At 36.7% G+C, this 22,493-nt stretch overlaps 1 protein-coding gene across 3 annotated transcripts in view; it reads left to right on the forward strand.

Annotated features, from left to right (window-relative positions):
• LOC110028777 (serine/threonine-protein kinase BLUS1-like) overlaps positions 1-18,283 on the forward strand; it is a 92,607-nt gene extending 74,324 nt beyond the window's left edge. For all 3 annotated transcript variants that reach the window (XM_020730763.1, XM_020730764.1, XM_020730765.1), the window contains exons 20-22: positions 9,247-9,311; positions 11,770-11,821; positions 17,723-18,283. In XM_020730763.1, coding sequence (XP_020586422.1) covers positions 9,247-9,311; positions 11,770-11,821; positions 17,723-17,791 — 186 coding nt within the window. In that variant the 3' untranslated portion in view covers positions 17,792-18,283. The remainder of the gene's footprint in view (positions 1-9,246; positions 9,312-11,769; positions 11,822-17,722) is intronic.
• The last annotated feature ends 4,210 nt before the right edge of the window (positions 18,284-22,493 follow it).

Below are 22,493 nucleotides of genomic sequence, written 5' to 3' on the forward strand. Positions count from 1 at the left end.
ACTTCACCTGCGGAAAGAAGCCGGAAAAGATGGACGAGGCGGAATGAAATATGTTGGATCGACAAGTTCTGGGGATTGTTCGATTAACCTTGTCAAGATCCATTGCCCATAACGTCATCAAGGAGAGGACTACTGCAGATCTCATGGCAGCTTTATCAGACATGTATGAAAAACCATAAGCGAATAATAAGGTGCACCTGATGAAAAAGTTATTCAACCTGAAGATGGCGGAAGGTGTGTCTGTTGCTCAACACCTGAATGAGTTAAATAATAGCACTAATCAATTGTCATCTGTTGAAATTGATTTTCATGATGAGATTCGTGCGCTGATATTGTTGGCTTCATTGTCAAATAGCTGGGAAGCCATGAGGATGACAGTTAACAATTCTGCAGGTAATTCTGCAAATTGAAATATGATGATATACGTGATTTGATTTTGGTTGAGGAGGTGCGCAGGAAAGATTCTGACGAGACCTCGAGTTCGAGTTCGGCACTGATTGTTGATTCTAGAGGGAGATCACGGGACAGGAATTCAAACAGAGGAAGATCAAAATCAAAGTCTGGTCAGCAGACAACCTGCTGGAATTGTGGCAAAGTTGGCCCCATAAAAAGGAACTGCAGAAATCTCAAGAAGGAGAATGATAACGCAAATGTTGTAACTGATGAAATACATGATGTGCTATTGTTGGCGGTTCACAGTTTTGTTGATGACTGGATACTGGATTCAGGGGCTTTCTTCCATACATCTTCCCATCGGGAGTTAATGCGGAATTATGTTGCAGGCAACGTTGGGAAGGTATATCTGGCTGATAGAAAAGCTCTGGACGTGGTTGATATTGCACTCCCTAACAAGAGCAAGTGAATTTTGCAAAAAGTCAGGCACGTTCCTGAATTGAAGAAAAACCTCATTTTTGTAGGGCAACTCAATGAGGGTGGTCATTCAGTAGTGTTCTCAGATAGTACTTGGAAGGTTACTAAAGGAGCATTAGTACTAGCTCGGGGTAAGAAAACTGACACACTATATATGACTGCAGGTTTACTCAGGCATGAAACCATGAGCCAGAGGTGCATTATGGGGAAGCAGAATAGAGTCAGTTTCCTGAAAGGTGGCATTTCCTGAAAGGTGAGTTTCCTGAAAGGTGGCAGAGCGCCAAAGACAAAAAAATTGAATTTTGTACGGACATATGGTGGAGAACCACAGAGCTATAAAAAAGTCTTGCAAGATAAAAGTTCGAGCTGGCAGAACTTCCATCATGAAAGAAGACATTGCATAACAAGTGGGTGTATCGAGTGAAGACTGCGTTTGATGGCGGTAAGAGGTACAAGATTGCACTTGTTGAAAAAGACCTTCAGCTGAGGCATGATATTGCTCATGCAGTGAGAGTTGTTAGCAGATACAAGAATAATCAAGGAAAGTGCTTGGAGGTACAAGACTGTGTTTATGCTGATATATCAGCTGAGGGTGTTACTCTTGATAAGCTAAAGTTGTGCTCGACTTCAACTGGTCTTCTGGCATGAAGACCGGAGGTTTGAGTTGCAGAGGTGGAGGATATCATATTTGAGGAAAAGAACGATGCAGTTAGGGGACGATGCATTTAGTGTCCCGCTCTCCAAGTGGGAGAATTGTTGGGTATTGTGGAGTTCGGTCCACGATTTGATTTGGCAATTTTGGCGTCTATGGAACCTTCTTCTTCTATGGATTCTCCCGCCTTTCTCTTGTTGGTAAATTGAGGAAAGCAATATTAATTAATATTGCTTAATATTTTTTTCTCCATATTTCCTCCGTTGCTTCCTTTGGAATTAGCTAATTAAAAGCCAGCTAATTAAAAGTTGCTTCCTTAATGAGTCATATTAGACCATTTAAGGAAGAAGAAGGATTTGCAAAGCATGAGCTTTTCCCTATTAATCTTCTTAGCTTGTATTGCTTTCGTGCACAGTAGGAAGGAATTTGACAGCTTGCCTTAAATGGGTCTTTAAAGCTTCTATAAGTAATGGCTTAGTGAAAAGCTAATTTATGACCACCAAAATCCTTCGGCTGAAGCTAAAGGGCTGAAGCTAAAGGGCTGAAGCTAAAGGCAGCAGGGAATTGCATGTAACGTTCTCCGCTTGGCTACTATTTCTCAAGTGACTCTCGATTTAGAGAGAGAAGGGGAGGAGAGAGGGAGGGAGAGAGAAAGAGTTTCTTGTAATCGTCGAGGTGATTGACGGGTGTAATTCCTCAAGTAATAAAATCCTCTGCAGCTCCGTGGACGTAGGCAATTTGCCGAATCACGTAAATCTGTGTGTTTCGCTGTGTTTTTTGTTTTGAGAATTTTTCTCGATCTGGTTTTTTTCGTTTTATTGTCATCGTTTTTTCACAACACATTGAACTCTGTCTTTAAGATGTGGTGGCCGTCTGATGATGTGATCTCTCCACTTTTAAAACTAGGTTTTGAACATCGGGTTTCTTGTGAGCTGGTAGGTACTCTTCTCTTCTCAATGTCAAAGAATCTTAAAGTTCGTCCGCTACTAAGATGCACTCTTCCTTAATTTGTTGGCAGCTAGTTTCACCATTCAATTCAGTGGGACGTCATGACCCTCAGACGTATTTCAAGGTCCAGAGCCACTCAATTACCTTATCCGGATCCATTTGGCCGTCGAAATATAACAAATCTACATTTACTTTAAAATACTGATTTCTCATATTTTTAGGCTAAATTTTTGGGGTTGAGTTTCTTCCTTCTTGGAAATCGCAAGATTTAAGAGATTTACTTCATTCCTTTATGGCTTCGAGTGCCCATTCAAATGGTCTCCTTTCCTCATTTCTATTGAGTCGTAACAATTAACGGAGCTACCACTGTATTTATTCCATGATAAACTATTGATCGACGTTCAATTGTTGTTTCCTATGTGACATAATTAGGGTTCAAGTGTGGTTAGGTGAGATGAGGTGTGGGGGTGATGTAGGGTGGGAAGGAAAAATTGTGTGGCCTTTAACAAAATCAACGAAGGGAAGGATTTTTGTGTGATGGTGGGTTTAATATGGGTGGATGCTAGAAACCCTAAGATGGGACTAGGGTGATATTGAAGTTAGCCCGAACCATACTAGAATAACAATTATTATTATTTGAAGCTAATAACTGGTTATAACTAACACACTTAAAAGGAGAAATACAATAACACGACACAAACAAACACCACTAAAGTGGATTTCAAGTGGGGTGAGGATCGGCTAAGGGGGTCAGAATGATTGACAAAGGTGGCAAAAGCGAGGGGGTGCTATTGGCGTGACGGGAAGGTGACAAAAAGTAGGAACAGTAGGTTACTATCTTGGGTGGTGGCAATGAAGAATTGTGGTGGATAGCGGAGAAACAACAGGAAGGTGTTCCCTGACTGTCTTGGGTGGCAACGACACAGTGGGTGGGATGGAATAGCAGGTACGTGTGGTTTGGGGGGCAGCAATGCTGGAAGGGAGGTGGAGGCGGCTGGTAGGCTAAAGACTGTAGAAAAGAACAATATGAGTGCTGTTGCAGGTGGCTGCAGCGAGGTACAATGAGGAGTGATGTGGGAGGATGCAGAGGAGAATAGGAGGAAGAAAATAACCACATCGGGTGAGAGATACAGTCGGAGCGTCACCCAATCCCTCAGATACAACCTTTAGAGAGGAAAATGGACGTCGACAGCTGACCTTACTTGGACCTAAAAACAGGAATTAATCAAAAGCTAACCCTAAACAAGCAAAACAACACCTGTATACTAGCTTGGAGATAAAATAGGAAGGAGAGGCTTTCCCTTTTGGAGGCAACCAGAAAAGGAAGGTGAAGGGCGGCAACCAAAGGCACGGAGGTGGGGAGGCGCGGTATCTCTTGCTCGTAAGAAGACTAGCTAGTCCAGGTGGGGGATGGACCAGGAGCTATCCTAGCCGGTTTGGCCGGCTAGCCGATTCAGTCGGTCTCCAATCCACGCTTCCCTCCTTCAAATCCCCATGTCAGTCTCAGGGTTGGGGGTGCTTCAACTTCATTCGTCAAAGCTTCTGGTTCTTTGTTTGTAGTCTTAGTAGCACCTGGATCCCACTGGCGACTGCAACGTCCTCCAAGGCACTTGAGGATCTTTTCCAAATAATGAGCAAACTGTCACATCGGTCCAATTTTTGAGAAGTCTACTATTGAATTGAATTGAGTCTATGTATCTCGCTTTTTTTGTTGAATACTCCTAAAGTAATCCTCGATCAGCTTAACTAGTCTGAAGTGGGGGTAACCTGAACCTCCCTGCATGGTGGTCGTGCTGGTGGTAAGGTCTTGACTGTAATATCTTGAAATGTCTACATATTTGGAGCTAGTGTCTCAGTCCTATCATCTCGTGTTGCACCAAATTTGGTCTCACTAATGCTTCTCTGCTGACAAGGGCGCTTGTGACCTTGTGCTCCATTGAGGAGAGAAGGACTATGCACTTCCTATTATTAGCGAAGAAATATGTGTTTTTGAATTTGTCATGTTGAGTAATCCAATCAAATTGCCACGGTCTCCCCAAAAAAAGGTGAACCACATCACACCATATCTGATCATGCAGTTGTCTCTTAATCAAAAACTCCACCAAGCACTTCTGGTCAATGTTGATCCTGTTTTTCTTTTTTAGCCATTTTAGAGAATATGGCTAGCAGTGTCTTTGAGTCATGAGGCCCAACTTCTCCACCATTTGTTTTGTTTCCTTCATTGATAATGAGGCTGCGTACCTTTCCGTTAACTGAACAACAACTGTAGAATATTTGTGACGAAGCCACTGTGAATCTCTCGTATCCTTGGTATGTAGGACCCAACGAGCCACGAATGTCTCTCCTTCATTCGGTGGCAGGTGATGCACCTCCCTCTGTTTCTTGGCTTTCTCCTCGTCGCTAATCTCTTCTATGACACTCTCTTAGTAAAGGATGTAACTCGGCTCGTCGGGCAGCTGAAGGCAATGTGTATTGGCATCTGAAGCATTTTCTGATGTGGATTGAAGATGTGTGCTACTCTTCTTAGGTTTCTTCTCATCGAGGGTGGTTCTATCCTTATCCAACCCAGCTTTCTCCACTCCGTAAGGCGTGCCCTGCTAATGTCTTTAATTGTGGGGTGGCTGCGTGGCTGGTCGTGGCGGTGGCCTGCTCTGTTTCTAGGTCATTTCCACTTTCAATGCTAAGGTTTGAATATCTTCAATTGACCAATATAGTTGCAACTGTACCACATTTCTAATAATAGGCTCCAGACCCTCAAGATACCGGGCTATAGTGTGTTCCTCTGGCTTTTTCATCTCGCATTTCATCTGTAAGTGGTCGAACTGAGCTAAAAACTCCTCCATTGAAAGGTCTCGCTGTTGCAAGCGGTGGAGCCTCAAAAACATGTCGTGGTGGTAAGGAGGTGGAAAGTATTTCTTTTGCATTGCTTTCTTCATTTTCTCCCACTTTGTAATTTTATTGATGTCCTGACTTTTCTTCTATCGCTATAAGTTGTCCCACCATAAAAAGACGCTCTTTTTCAACTTGATAGCAACTAATTTTACCCATTAATCCTCTGACACATCTTTATATTTAACAGATTGCAACAAATCGAGAAATTTATTTGGATCTATACCTCCCACAAACTCTGGTAAAGTCACATTGATTCCGTGGTCTCTGTGTCCAACTGATGTCTCCTCTCTAGGCCTCCTTTGATACTGGATTCCAAAACACTGTTGTCTTTCATCTTCATCACTAAAATCTTCTATATGGAATGAGTTTAAATTCTCTTCCTTTTCTCCTCTTCGACTTTCCCTGCCACCATCGAGGGTAAGTGTCTAATGGGTGTCATCCTTAATATACGCTAGCCTCTACTGTAGTCGGCAAATATCTTGATGTATTTTTACCAGATTATGCTCGAGCATGTATCTCCTTGGTGGCATAGATAGGGTTTAGAGTTTGGAGGAAAAAGAGGGTGAAAAAAATTAATTTAGGGTTGCTGATTTTGTAAATCAGTAAGGGGAAATAGGGTCAGGTCAAAGTATAGCTATGGCTTGGAAATAGGAAATAAATTTTTTGGTGGAGGATTAAGGTGGATGCTAGGAAACCATAGTGTATGACTAGAGTTATGCTAGCTCTGATATCAAATGATTCCGAAGTTAACCCGAACCATAGTAGAACAACAAATATTATTACTTGAAGCAAATAAACGGTTACAACAAACCCACTTAAAAGAAGAAATGCAATATCAAGACACAAGCAACACCACTAAAGTATATCACATTGGTGATGGGGGTCGGCTAAGGGGTTCAGAATAACTAGCGAGGGTGGCGGTAGCGATAGGTGTTAGTGGCATTGAGGGGGAGCTGTGAAAATGCAGGGACAACAAGTAGGGTGTTATCCAACGAGGAGTTGAGGTGGATAGCAACAAAATAGCAGGGAGGAGGTGATCACTTGTCCCGGGAGGGGGTGGGGGGGCAGTGGCACGGTGGGTTGGCTGGAATAGCAGTAATGAGGTGTGGCTTGGGCGGCAGCAAAGCTGAAAGGGAGGGGGAAGTTGCTAGTAGGCTAAAGATTGCAGGAAACAGCAATCCGAGTATTGTTGAGGTTGACTGCAGTGAGGTATGGCGGCAAGGAGTGATGTGGGAGGAGGCGGAGGGCAACAAGAGGAAGTAATCACCACCTCTGGAGAGAGATACAACCGGAGCACTTCTTAGTCCCTCGTGTATTGCCTTCTAAGGGGAAAATTTAAGTCGGTCGCTATCTTGACAGAAACCTGAAATATGTAATTAATTAAAAGCTAACCCTAAACAAGCAAAGCAACAAATATATACTAGCTAGGAGATATATTGGAAAGGGTTTGGGCGGAAACCAGAAAAGGAAAGCGAAGGGCAGCAAACAAACGCACAGAGGTGGATATCTTGTCAGCTGGTTCAGTCAGTCTCTAAACCCCACTTCCTGCCTCCAAAGCTCGTGTCATAGGATTAGGTTAGCTATGATATCAAATGCTACCCAAGCTAACCCAAAACACAAGAAGAAAAGTAAATATTATTACTGAAAGTAAATAGGAGTTTAAACCAGAACATTTAAAAGAGAAAATACAACAATGTGATTCCTGGCAATTTTAAATAGCAATAAACACATCACAATTAACTAGGGTGGATCTAGGGTGGCGTCGGTGGCCGAAATGTGCTTGGAAAAGCGGTTGAAAGGGGGTGGGTGGATTGGGTAGTGAAGAAACAAAAGCTTGGAACGATTCTGAGCCGGTGGGAACAGCAGCTTGGCTTCGGGGAGGTGGTTCCAGCGGTTGGAACAACAACTGGGCGACATGAGGAATATGATCTTGGGTGGCTAGAACGATGATGGCAGTGTCGGGGAAGTGTTGGAACAGCAGCGAGGCCGTAGGGATGTGAGTCTATTCGCTGGAACAACAGTGAACAGTAAGGCGAGGGGCTTACGGGCTGCAATAGCAAGACAGAAGCTTGGGAGAAGGTGGAGGTAATGTTTCGAGCGGTGGGGACATCAGTGGACAGTAAGGCAAGAGACTTACAAGTTTGTGTCAACGAGGGAGAAGGCTGGGAGAAGGTGGAGGGAAGGTTGCGGTGGGCAGGGACGATAGCAGGGGTGCGATAGGAATGATTCTAGATGACTGATATTGAGCAATCGGTAGTTGGGAGAGTAGGACTTGCAGGAAGACAGTCGGGAGGTGGTTGTAACGAGGAGTGCGGTAGCGAATTGAGAGGGATGTGGAGGAGTTGAAGAAGGATAACCCCGCATCGGGAGTGAGATACAGCCGAAGCACCACTTGACCCTTGCAGAAGAGTCACCACCTCAGAACGAGATACAGTCGGAGCATCAATCACCCTCAAATATAGCCCTAGAAGAGAAAACCTAGATGATTATGGCTGCCCTAAAAAGAAAAAAAACACCAAGAATACTGAAAACCTAAACATTGGAATCAAATATATATGCCCTAGATAATTAGGTGCTAAATCCGCGTAAGGAATATCAGCTGGTCTAAATTTGTTTTTTTATCGTTCCCAAGTTGCTATGAGCTTTTCCGCATCTAGTCCAATTTCCGGTGTTGTAGCAGTACTATAGCAGGAGTTGCAAAAATGCCCCTGCGGGAGGCTCCCACATCACAGCTTGAGTGAGTCTGTGATTTATCATGTAAATGATAGTAAAGCCTTAATAAAAAAGAAAATAAAATGAATTTAAAAGTCAAAATTAAAAATATTAACAATAATTTTAAGCAATAAAATGGTGAAATAAAGTGTGGTGCACTGCAAAGACAATATACTTGCTAAAAACACACAGTTACTAGCGTATTGAACTCAGCGCCTTAGGACACAACTAATGTGGGCAGTGCATTTCATAATGCCATACGCAAATATCACATGATTAGTATGTGCCAGCATTTCCTCTTGTTTGATGTTTCTAAACTCCCCATTTAATGTGGTGGGAATACTCTTAAAAAGTGCATCTAAACTCCACCCAAGTAATATTTGCAGATGCTTATTGCTTATATGCAACCAACTCCACTCTGAAAGTCACAATACTGCTTTTTGATGTATCTTAAGACTCAGAGACATCTCCACACTCCTATTCCATTTCTCAGCCTTTGGATTCTATCTGGCATTGAAAGTTGGTGAGTCTGTTTTCTTCAATTTTTCTAAGGACGAACTGCAGGATCAACCACGCCTAGTTTTCCTGGCTGTTTTCCTATTGTTGTTTTAGGCACTGGTCGAACTTTAAAAACTCAGAATATCTGATGAAAGTAAAAGCTCTTTGGGGCATTTGCATACATACCACTAAATTCTTATGTACTTACATATTTAGCAAACTTTATTTTTTACATCCATACCACCCAAATATTTCATATCACATCAAAAGTACCATCATTTTGACTTCTAAATACTGGATTGCTCATTTTCTTGTATAGGTAAAGGGTATCTATGTAAAAATTAATGTTTAGGTGCTAGATATGTAAATGCATAGGAATTTTGTATATGAATCTTCCAAGCTCTTTTAACTTACGGTTTCTCTATTGACGTTAAAACACTAAGTTTATATGATGTAAAAGATTCATCGATTTTATTAAATTTGGAGAGTAACTTAAACTAATTTGTCCTGGGAGAGTCGTAATAACCTGTTTGGCCTTTGCTTTTGTTTTCTAATATGATGAAGGAGATTAATGGTACTTGGATTAATTCTTCTGACTATATTGCCTGACACCTTGTTTATCATTTGAGAAAATTACAACTGTAAGCTGTAAATAATTGCTTTACTTTTTACAGGTTGATACAACTGTTACTGAAAGAGAGCGTCTTCTGCTTGCTAAAATTTCTGAGCTCCAAACCAGGCAAGTCAACAATATTTTTGTCAAGTCAACAATATTTTTGTTTACTCGACATGAAGATATGTTTGCCAAGATATGAGAGCGGTAAAGAACATATAGATATTTTTCTCAAGTCTTTTTATTCCCACATGGGACCAATTGTTGTGTACTCGACTTGAAGATATGTCTTACCAAGATAATTACAATAGACAACCTACAACTGTCAAAGACCTTTTTGAGACTCCATAAAATTTTAAAACCAGCACTAATTGTGAAAACAAGCGAGCTTTTAGGAATCTCTTCAACAATATCTCCGAGTTATGTGTTAAATTCTTTTGGAAAACTAGATAATTTATTTGATCTAATGCACGTATGTCTTTCTCTAAATGTTTTTGTATATTTAGTTAAGATTAATTTTTTTAATTAGTTATTTTCTTGCACGATGGATGTTGTTCATAAGTTTTATTCTATTTAGATTATCTCTCGCCTGTGGTACAACATTTAAAATTTTCATCACATGCTCCAGTGATAGACAAAATTAGAAAGAGTCGTCTTAGATGGTCACATTAAACGTCAACCATCTGATGATCCAATTAGGAGAGTAGATGTTTTAGATTCGACTTATGTTAAGAAAGGTAGAGGTAAACTTAGGAAGACTTGGGCTTATCTTATAAAAAATGATCTTAATTTATTAGAACTAAATGAAAATATGACACTAAATAGGACGCAATAGAGAAAAAGGATTCATGTCTGTTGATGTTGTATTCTTTCAAGAGATTTTCATATGCAAAATTAACTTAGAAACCAACTAAAAACATAACACCATAAGGCATTACGATGAGAACATGGAGGCATTCGGCAAACTTACAAATGTATAAATAAAAAAAAGGAAATTATTAAAGGCTTTCAGACATTTTAATGTAAATGTTTTATTCCTTAAAAAACAAAAAAAGGTTAAAATGACTAACTAATATGTACAAGCAAAATTGAGGTTTGATAAGTGCAATCAACTTTCTATGATTACAAGAATTTCATTCATCATCCTAAATGTTAAGTAGTCATCAAGATACTACTTACCTCAAATTGTTGGGATAAGGCTAATTATGATGATGTTGATGAGTCATCACAGTGGTACTTCAATCTAAGTACTTGATAAAAAATATGAAATATCTACTTGAATTTGTTGTATAATAATTTGCTTAGCTGTTAAAACATGATTTGAAAACATAGAGAAATCTCAATTTTGGCATTGTGTAATTTAGGAAGGATGACTTGGCAACTAAGTTTGGAATTGTGTAATTTAAGAAGATAATTAATTGGCAAGTAAGTTTGGAACTGTGAAATATGTAACTGAATTTTTGTTATTTTTGTTATTATTATTATTATTATTACTACTATTATCATAATTGTTTTAAAAACCGGGAGTAGATATGCCAGTTCGATTGATTTAATTGTTAAATGGTCATCTAGCCAGTACAATTGAGATCCAAAATCACTTTTGCATAGTATTGGCCAAAATGGTCTAAAATTGGTGTTGAACTTGTGAACTAGGCTTATTTTTTAGGAATCATCCGTTTTTAATATTAATTAATTTTGGAATTTTTTATTTTGATATAATCACTATAATAAAATATCTAAATTTAAAGTTGAGAAAATAATTAAAATATTATATCCTAAAATTTTGAAATTAAATTATATTCAAAATATTCAAGAGTAAAGTGTTGTAAATTAGGATTATGCATATTAGGTGTAAATATCTTTTTTTCATCTTTATTATATCATTTAATCATAGTGAAATTGTTTTAATATTTATTATGTCATTCCGTTCAACCTTCGCTTCCACTCAGATTGAATTGTTGAATGCCTCTCTATTTTTTTAGTTCAATGCCTAGTTCGGTTTTCATAACCTTGACTACTACTATTCTAATATTATTACTACTTTTAAATCTTCTATTAGTACTGTTATTCAATAATGTTTTTTGAAAGTACATCGAAGTATCAAACTAAGATCAACGAAGTCAAAAGCTCACTAAATAAATCCTTGGCTTTTTTTCTTTTATTTTTAATCATCAGACATAACAGTTTTGGTTATGAATCTGCTTTGATTGGAGGAAAAATTACTGTATCTATCTAATTATTCTAAACATTCTTATCATAGAGAGATGGTGTTTATTCATTGAAACTGAATTGCCTATGAAAATTTATATACTGTTTTGATGGTGAAGTTTGGAAGCACTAATGAATTCATGGGAACACTTATGATATAATTTACAAAATGTTTATAAATGAAGTTGGAGTTGTTCTATGACGATTTATACTAAAGTATAGCTAATTCACTAGATAGCTAAAAACAGCAATGCATTAAGAAGAATGATTGTGGGACAACCCCCAAAAGGTTGCGATATGCCTTATGGTAATGATAATTTTTGTTTATAACTTATTTATGTACTCCAAATACCGATAATTTTTTTTTTTCTTGCAGGATGATTAGCCTAACTGATGAGTTGACTGCTATGAGGATGAAGCACGTTCAAGTAAGTTGCTTTAGCATATGTCGGTCTTTACCTTTTGCCTTCTTTGATAGGATAGGTGCCTATTGATTCTAGTTGACCTGTAAACTATACCAGCATTTGTTATGTTTCTCATATGGACTAATACCTATATGCAATCTGTTAGCTTAAATTATCCTATAGTTTGCATTTACTAGTGCTGTTATAACTTTTGTGAGTTGTTCAAATTCCGTATATAATTTATGCTTTACTGGCTTAGTTACTGAACCGTTCGACCTTACATTTTCTCTTTATATTTCTTCAATGGAATTACCCTGCATCTATTTGACTTCAACATATCAACACCTATAAAGTTAAAACTCATGTAGTCCCTTTATTTTACACGCCAAAAGAACAGCTAAACAACTCAAAATGTTTACCTCACATCTATATTCATATTCTAAATCGTCTACACTTTACCCAATATGAGAATATCATATTGATATCAGAAGTGTTTAATAATATTGATAGTAAAACATAATATGGTAATTTTTATTTCTTTGTTTGTTTTTTTAACCTTTTAACCAAGGAATTTGTATCAAATGATTTGGTCATGTTGATAATCTTCTTAGTATAAAGAAATAGATATTCGAACAATGGCAAAAATAGGTTAACTGTGCATTATCTATATATGCGAGTCTATGTAGTTGGATTTTGCTAGCATTCTAAAAAGATGAGCATTCATTGTACTGCACCAAAGAGCAAAGTGTTATGAGGGCGCCTAGTCTAAGGGCAAAATTGTCTTTTATACGTCTAAGGGCAATTTGGTCTTTTATTATTATTATTGTTGGGTATAAATAGGCTTGTTATGTCTAGGCTTAGGGTTATGCATAAGATTGAGTTTTGAGTCTTAGGTTTAGATTTTGAGAGAGATTTTCTACCACTGGAATTGTTGAAATTGAGAGAGATCGCCTAACTTTAGTATTGTAGGTGCTTATCTCTGTTTTCTTGTTGAGTTTTTTGATTTATTGAAGAAATATTGTGTTTCCCTTAATTTTTCTATAAAAATGTGTTGATTTTGATGTCTGATCGTAACAAATTGGTATCATAACATTCGATTTCTAGGAAATCAACTGCTTAGATTGCTACGTAGAGGAGTTTCCTTGCCTTCAGCGCCGAAAATTGCAATTCAATTGCTATAAAAGCTTGCTGGGAAGTAACGGTTAAGTTGTGCCGCTCCTTCGTAACCTAATCTCACTACATCACAATTGCCGAGAAGCCAATGTGGGATCGCGGCGTTACAGTCATGATAGCTACGAAGCCTATTCGGGATCACGACATCTAGCTAATCTCACAATACAATCGCGATTGAAGCTAGCTGGGAAACGTCATGGTGCACGCAGGTGCCTTCGTCTCCACTGAATTGCGCGATACAATGGCGATTTGAAACAACGAAGAAGCGACATCGGGATCACTGCATAGTACAATGGTGTGATGGGATCGCAGCATACAGTGCCTTCGTTGCCGTCGCACGTAGATTCGACCGCATCGCTCATTACAGTTGCAGTTTGGGCTTCATTTGGGCTAGCCAGGAAGACAGGATTGGGGCCCACAAAACAATCGTGCTTTGAGTTATCTGGGAAGCCTACTGGATCACTACATACAATTCATGATCACAATTTGTCCGAGAATTAATGGCAACGAAGAAAATAGATGATTTGGAGAAGAATTTGGAGGAAGAAATGGGGCAACTTAAATGCAGGATAGAGAAAGGTTTTTTGCCATTAACAACTGATTCGAGAGCTTGGAGGGGATGTTGAGGAAGCTTATTGAGATGTAATCCATGACCACACTGGTGGTTCAGTTTGTAAATCCTACACAAGGGTCGACTAGAGATTTGTTGGCTAAATCAAAAGGAAAAGAGATAAGATGAGAGCACTATGAGGAGGAAAGCATCCACCATCAAGGACCTCCTCCTAGGGCTCCAAGGAGTGGTGGATTAGAGATTTTCGATGGAGGCAGTTGGACCGAAACATGGTGAAGGGATTATGCCAGAGGTTTGGAGGAGCACCAAGAAGAATCAGGAGTAGGGAGGGGATATGGCTACGGTTGAAGGAATGAGTTTTACCCTCAATACATCGGGGAAAACAATAGAGCCAGAGGAATTTGGGGTGGAAATGTTAGAGTTAGGAAGTTGAAGATACTGATCTTCGAGTGGGAAGGTGCGCATGGGTGGGAAGATTTATACTTTGCGGTGAATGAGTTAGATGGGGAGGAGAAATTCATGGTGACAAGATTGTGTTTGGAGGGGAAAGCTTCTGGTTCAATGGAGGGAGGCTAGACATTAAACACTCCCCTTCAAGATAGGCAAAAGATATCCACTAAGCCCAACTTGTCACATAAGCTAGACAAATCTAATGAACTAAGTCATTTAGTGAGGCAGTTCGCCACTTGCTTTCTAGTGGCTACATGACTTAACTCCAGTAGCTTGTTATCCAGCTTTTCCTTGATGAAGAATCCAACAATGTAGATGTGCTTGGTTCTACGTGTTGCACTTTGTTGTTGTCAATGTTGATTGCTGACTTGTTGCTACACCACAACTTTATTTGAGTTCCTTGGTCCATCTTGAGCTCAATCAATAAGGATCTCAACCACATCATCTCAGCAACTCCCAAGTTCATGAAGTTGTACTCTACCTCTGTTGTTGACCTCACTACTACAGATTGTTTCTTGACCTTCTAAGAGACCAAGTTAGCCCCTATGAACATGCAATATCCTGAGATAAATTCTATCATCTGCACAATTCGCTAAGTCAGCGTCAAAAAAGCCCTCAATATCTTTATGCCCATTCTTCCTGAATATCGACTCCTTTCCTGGTGCACTCTTCAGTTACCTCTGAATCCGATAAACCACATCCATATGACCCTTCCTTTTATCATGCACGTTGTAGCGTCTTTCCACGCTCACTGCAAAAGAGATGTCGGGTCGAGTGTGACATAAGTAGATCAGAAGCCTCACCAATCTTTGATATCTCTCACGATCAACTGATTCTCCTGTTTCTGCACTTAGCTTGGCTTTTTGATCAATTGGAGAGATTGCATGTTTGCAACCCAGCATGTCTATTTTCAAGAGGAGATCTAGTACATATTTTCTTTAGAACAAGACTATTCTTAGGTCAATGGGCCACTTCAATCCCAAGAATGTATCTGAGTTGTTCAAGTTCCTTAACCTCAAATTTATTTCCCAATCTTACATTTATTTGGGCAATCTCTACGTCATCATCATCATCGGTGATAATGGTGTCATAAACATACACATGTATACTTGTGTGTTGTTAATGTTGCCGAAAGAATACTGTATGGTTTGCATTGATCAGTTCATATCCCATTCCCACCATAGTCTTTCTAAACTTGTCAAACCAGGCTAGAGGAGACTGTTTCAAGCCATACAATGACTTTCTGAGCCTATACACATTGCCCACTGGTTGGGCTATATCGAATCCTGACAGTATCTCCATACATACATCCTTCAGTAACTTACCATGAAAAAATGCATTCTTCACATAAAATTGGTGTAACGTCTACACACCATTCACTGCCACTGAAATTACTGTCCTCACTATGCTCATCTTTGCTACTGATGCAAATTTCTCATCATAGTCAATCTCATGTCTGACTATACCCTTTTGCCACTAGTCTTGCTTTGTACTGCTCCACCTTTCCTTCTGAATTTTGCTTCACTGTGAAAATCCACTTACACCCAACTATCTTTTTCCCCACTAGTAGTGGCACTATCTCTCATATTGTCTTTTTTATCAAAAGCCTTAAGCTCTTCATGCATAGTCATTTTTCACTTAAGATCCTCATTATTAACTTGCCAAAACTTGGGTATAGAGTCAGTATCCAAAAATGTACTAAATGCTCCATTAAATGTGATATGTTAGAATACGGAACAAAGTTAGTAATGTCATGGTCTCACCCAAAATGACAGGGATGATTTCCTGCATTGTTGTCAAAGGTCCTCCTTAAAATTGGGGGGGTTTGGAGAAGGAGGAATCATATCACCTGGGCGTTCTAAGTTAGAGATGGATGGTGTAGGTGTCTCAAGAATTGAGGAAAACTGGGGGCTAGATGACACAAGTAGCACTGCAGGCATTGTTCCCTCATGTAGCTTCTTCTTTGTTTATACACTTTTAGCTCACCTTCAGCCTGAATCTCACCACTTTTGGGTTCACTCTCATTTTTCGGTTCCTCAACTGATTCAATCCAAATCACAAGACAATGCATTGCTCCCACGTGTACCACACTCTCACTATTGCTACTCACCCCCCTTACCTTATATCTCTAATATCTGCTTTTTTACTGAAGGGTGAGATCATCTCCTAGGTATAGTACAATTCAAATTCTTTAAATAACACATTCACGCTCACAAAGTCTCTTCTCTAACAGGCTCCAGTAGACATACCAACAGAATAATCTATGAACACACATTTTCATAGCTCTAGGATCCAGCTTCTCTACTGATAGTTTGTTATCCTTCACAAAACATACACAGCCAAACACTTTTAATGGTAGGATCCTGTTATCATCTCTTTTAAATATCTGACAAAAAGACTTTCATTCCAACACACTTGAGGGCATCTTGTTGATGAATTTAGCTGTCAAAAGTGCTTGCTTCCATAAGTGTTTCGGGACATTTATTGCGATCATCATACTCCTGGCTACCTCTAGGTGTTTTTTTTTTCTTTTGGCTACCTCATTTTCTGTCAGTATGTTGGACATGTGATTTGATATTGTAACCATTGGGTTGACAAGTATTTCCCAGATGCTTTGTTAGTATACTTTGTCTCATTATTAGACATCAATACTTTTACTACTGCACCATATTGGTTTTGGATTGCCTTGTAGAAGTCTTTAAAGCAAGCAAACATATCATTCTTATTTTTCATCAAATATAACTAAGTAATATAAGAAAAACAATCAATAAAAGTCACAAAATATCGATAATCATTCATAGAACCTGTAGAATAAGGTCCCCAAACATCAAAATGTATTAAGTCAAAAATATCACAAGTCACAACTCTTATTCTTGGAACTGATATAAGAGCTTCTACTAAACTTGCCAAACTCACAAGTATCACAAACATTCTTTTGTTTATTTGCCTTTTCATGCAAAGAAGGACATGATCGACTTAATAAACTAAAACAAGTGTTTCCCATGCTTTGTGATATAGCAACAATACGTCACATAGCAACAATACGTTCTCCACACTCCTCCCAAATTCTCCTACTTCAACACTCTCTTTCAACTGAGTTTATCCCCTCCTGGTTTAAGTACTTGATTCCACCATGCCACGTTCTAGTTCCAAGCATCTAGCCTGTCCCCTTTCTCTTAGAAGATCACCTTAGAGGAATATCGAAAGAAACAATATATTTTAGTTGAAAAATAATGACACTAATGGATAAAAGACTTTATTTTTTAGTTGGTCACAAAGTTTGCTTTGATGCCGCTAGAATAAACGAGAAGATTTTCATCTACGTGGATCACATCTGCCTTTATTTTGTAATTTCAGTCTTTTGATATGATAAGAAAGTTTCTCTATCACAAAGTTTGCAAGATGCCCCCAATTCTCTGTTGTTGTGTGATATTTGTTCATAATGGCCTTACCTTTTACTCCATAGAAAGTATTACAGAAAGTACTCGACGGCAACTATTACCTCGATGATGGCCAAGTGCCTATTCTTCTATTATGGAATCTATAAATTAACGTGTATTGGACATGATAAAGAATAGTTAGATTTTCATGCTTTTAAATAGTTTGAATCCTTTCAGTTGCTAGAACTAAGTATTTGCGGAATTTCGGAGAATCATGTGATGCCTGAGTATGCATATAAGATGCTCTTAAAATTAAGTCGCCTCATTTTTCTCCCACCCATTGTTTTGTAGTTGCAACAACAGTTGAGCACCATTTATTCTCAAGAGGAAGATAGAAAAGAAGAATTTCATGAGACCTGATTTCCCTGTATAGTGAGGTCTTCTGTAAACTCATCAAGTTGAGGTAATAAGCTCATGTCCAGCCAGAAATCCTGTATCCATCTCCAATCGGCCTACTCCTATTTTCTCAGAGCAAGACCTTGTAGAAAGAGGCACAATCAGCAATTTTTAGTTTCTCTTAAACGCTACGCAACCGACACACGAGCATTTTCTTTGGAAAATTTCAAGATCACACAATGCTCTCTCTCATTTAATTTTGCACAAAAGCTGAAGGAATGTTGATTTCTTGTGGCAGCAAGTCTCTTTTCTTGTTGAAGATAAGCTTGTTTTTGCTTTGCAGTGGGTAAGTGTGATAATCTTATAATCAGATAGCTATCTTTGAACTTCAAATATGTATGATGTATATGACATTTGTATACATTGTAATTCATTTATGATATAGTTCATATTAATGATTGTTACATATTTTAGTGCATGAGCTTTGTCTAGTGGAACAGTGCCATAGATTCGCGCAAATATCTTATTTTCTCATTTTTTTTCTACTTTTAGTCCACAATAAATTTATCAAGTCAAATGGAACATTCATACTAAAAGTTGAGGCTGCGCTTCCTTTTTGTATTGTGCAAGGACTATCACTCTTGCTTTCCATTCTTTCAAACTTGTTTGATTCTCAATTCCCATATTCTTAAAATGTTCTAATTGTTTGTTAATCATATGGATTATTATATATGGTGGACAATCAAATGAAATAAAAATGTCAATTTTCTTATGTCATCAGCTATTTCCCTCTCGTGGAATACTGTTCATGTCATTATTGCCAATTACTTCATAGTTTATGGAATAATTTGGATGCATATTATGTATTAAAAAGTCATCCTTGTATACAATATTGAAGACTGAATATGTGATGTACAATGTTGAGAAAAATATGACCTTTTTCCCATCCTAATACCAGAATTAACTAAAGAAGTTAAGTGCATAGCACCCACACCTGAAACATTCCTATTTACAAAACTAGTGCCTTCTTTCATCTGTTTTTTAAATTTTCACTTGAAGAAACTCATAGTTTTCATTTTTATCAAATTCTCGATGGTATGTTTATGTTCTGTAAGTTTTCTCGTTCGGTAATTTAAAAATATTGCACGAGTGTCAGATTTTGTAAATAGTAATATTTTGGGTGTTTTGTATGTAATTATTTTAAATTATTTTTAATCAAAACTCCCTGAGTGTAACATAAACCAGCTTGATGCCGTTAGATTCGTCTGCCTAATATTGTAAATCTAATTTTAATCTGACAGGAATTAAGTTTGTGATTGTATATAGGGATGTCAAAAAAAAACTCTTTGTTTGCGAACAGTTCGTGTTCTATTCGTCAATGAGTTTGTGTTCGAGTCGTTCGATAAGTAAACGAGACGAACATGAATAAATTTTTTTCGTTCGGTTAGTTAAACGAACTAAACATGAACAGTGATGCGTTCGTTCCTGTTCGAATCGTTATTGTTCGAAATATAAAATAATTCAAAATAATTATAAATAAAAATTTTATGATATTTTAAAAAATTAAAATTTATAAATTATAATATATAAAAATTAATAATAATATATTAATATATTATATTAGTAATATATTAATATAGATATTATATATTTATATATATTAATATTAGGGTTGTCAAACTGACTCGTGGTTTGCGAACAGCTCGTGTTCGGCTCGTTCGTTAAGAAACGAACATGAACAGTGACTTCATAAATAATTTCACAAACAATTTCAAACATGAGTTTATTTCAAACAAACTAAATTTCAAATGAACCGAAAACGAATACAAGTTCCGTTCTTTCGCATTCGGTTCATTTACATCCCTAATTGTATATCAGTGAAACACTGAGTGTTTGTTGTTGATTTTTTTTTCTTAATAAGTCTGCTTTTCTATAACTCTAATGCTTTTTAATGTCAAGTTAGCTAAAGCCAAAATCTTATTCATAAAATATATTTTGAATTGAAAAAACGTACCACTAGATCATGAAATGATAGATTGCTTTTTAGAATAGCAACTCTCAATTGCTCTCTTTTTTATATATAATTTTCTTCTCAAAAACATGTTATATATCTAACAAAAGTCTGACCAACTTTTTGGATGTGTATAGCCACATCCTTTTAACAAAGAAGTCATCTTTTGGCTGATATGAGAGATGATAACTAAGGAAAATAACCTAATGGTTACCTTAATTTAATGATTCCTTGTAAGTATTAAATAAATTAAGTTGAATCTTTTTAATTAAATGGCATTTGGTTTTCTTTTGCTTTCCTTTGATTTTCCTACTCTGTATTATTAGTTCATGCTTGTTAATTTAAGACCAAATTACCTCTTTTAAATCTTAGAACTCAAAATAGAAGATAAAAACTAATTCATTATAGTGCTAAATGCTCTAAATTAAGTATTTTATTGTGCATCACAATAAGTTTTCTGATTTATGTGAGTACCATATGTAGCATGCAGTTATTCATTCAAAATTTTTATTAAATTATTATATATTTGCCCTCTAAATTTTAAGTATTTAACTAAAAAAACAGCTCAATTTTAAATATTAGAATTATAAATACAAAAATCTACACAAAAATTGAAATTGGTATCCCAATTATAATTTCTAAGGTATAAATAAGTCCCATGTATTACATGTATTTTATGGAACTTTTATGGCAATACATTACTCAAGATATTTGCAGTCTTTAATGTTGTTTTGTTGTGCTCAATTTTCACTTTGTTTGCTTTGAAAAATTCTCTATTAACTAAGTATTTTATGTTGATACATTTACGATATTATTTGAAATAAAAAAACATTGCTTTGGTATTATTAGGACTGTTTATTAAGGCCTAGATAAAGAATCAACAATTATAAGTCATAAAATATCTCCTATGCCAAATAGCAAATGACGTTGGTTCTAAATGTGATATTAACTCTACCTTAGCAATTTCAGTTATCAGTGATAGAACTAGAATTTAAAGACAGGGAGTGAAGGGGTAGGTCAAAAAAATAAATAAATAAATAAATCAAACCAAAATTTAAATTTTAAAAGTAAACAATATAAAATGAAAAGTAGTTAAGAATAACTTACAAGAAAAACCTTTTAATATAGTCATTTTGAATGCACATCTTATATTATGTTTAAGTGCTTCAGACTGAAACTCATTGTAATATCATTCTCAATATATGCTATTAGTGAACAGGCAAAAAAATACTCTTCTATTTAATTTCATAATCTTGCTTTAATGGTCGATAAAATTGAAGATTGTATGTTTAATTTTTATTTTTGAAATTGATATTGTCAAGTTCAATCTAAGCAAATAATTAATAAGAAGAAATATTGCTGATTTTTTTTAGCCAATATTTGACATAAGAAAATAAAAAATAGAAATAATTTAAAATTTTTGATTATGATGAGTTTCAATTTAAAAATTCTCTAATTAAATTTTTAACTTTAGCGTTTTTGTATTTGTGAAATCTTCAAGACAAAAATTTATTTGCAAACTAATAAAAAAATTTCAATTTTGAATTAAAGGCAACCATCTCAAAGATCCAATGCATAATTAAGAATCAATAATTTTACAATGTGTCATGTAACTAGAAATTCATTTTTATATCTAAAATGGGCAAGGAAATATTAATTTTATAATGAAGCTCTATTATAATAGTGTTTTTTGACAAAATGTTGTCTCAAAGCCAAAAAAAAAACAAAAAAAAAAAATTAATATATGCAATATGTATCCCATTATTCACAAAATAATTTTACGCTCTAGAATAAAGAATACTATATTATTTCAAATAAATTCGAAGAAAAATATTTTGTTATTGGTACTAAATGGATCACATTAAGTATGTTTTGAAATTTTATTTATAATTCAAGAAAAACAAATCAATTAAATTTGGAGTGCCAAATATATGCAAAACTAAATTAATATCTTTAATGATGAGCCGAAAAAAAAAATGAAAAATAAACTAATAAGTTGAAGTAATAAAATATAACTTTGTTTAAAAGAATGATAAAACAGATCAAATTAATTTTAAGGTAAAAAAAAAACCCCACCATTCCCTGCCAACCTTTTATTAGCAATCGCAGTGATTTTGTAGAAGTGTAATGGGCACTGTACCACGAGAAATATTTACGTACATAAGATGTACGCAGCGCTGCGTACATCAGAGATTATTCTGGGGGTACAGTGGAGTTATATTCGGGTTATACCGGAGGTTACAAGGGGTATAACCCAGATATAAACTCATTGTACCCCCTGAATAACCCCTGATGTACGCAGAGCTGCGTACATCTTATGTACGCAAATATTTTCCCTGTACCACACGTACCTAAAGTTACTTCACTACGCAATGGACTTAAAAGATAATAATAATAAAAATAAGGAAATAGATTGATAAATATAAATTTTAAGAGAATTTATTTATTAAAAAAAGAAGGGAAATAAAAAGGGCAAAGCAAGGGTTGCAGCTTTACAGCCAAGAAAGCAAAGATCACAACCGAAAAGATTGGCCAGGCCTAGCATGGCGGGGAGAGGAGGTTAGACGCCAGATTAGCCGTTCCGTACATCAGTGTATTTCTCTATCCAGAGCTGTGATTCACCGGCGAGCTCTCCCCCGAAACTTTTTATAAATAGGCAGCCCTCTCATCAGTCCAAATCACTAGACCCAACTTCTCCCCTCAGAGTAAAAGAAG

The sequence above is a fragment of the Phalaenopsis equestris genome, unplaced genomic scaffold, assembly GCF_001263595.1.
Source record: "Phalaenopsis equestris unplaced genomic scaffold, ASM126359v1 Scaffold000531, whole genome shotgun sequence".
Taxonomy (NCBI): Eukaryota; Viridiplantae; Streptophyta; class Magnoliopsida; order Asparagales; family Orchidaceae; genus Phalaenopsis; species Phalaenopsis equestris.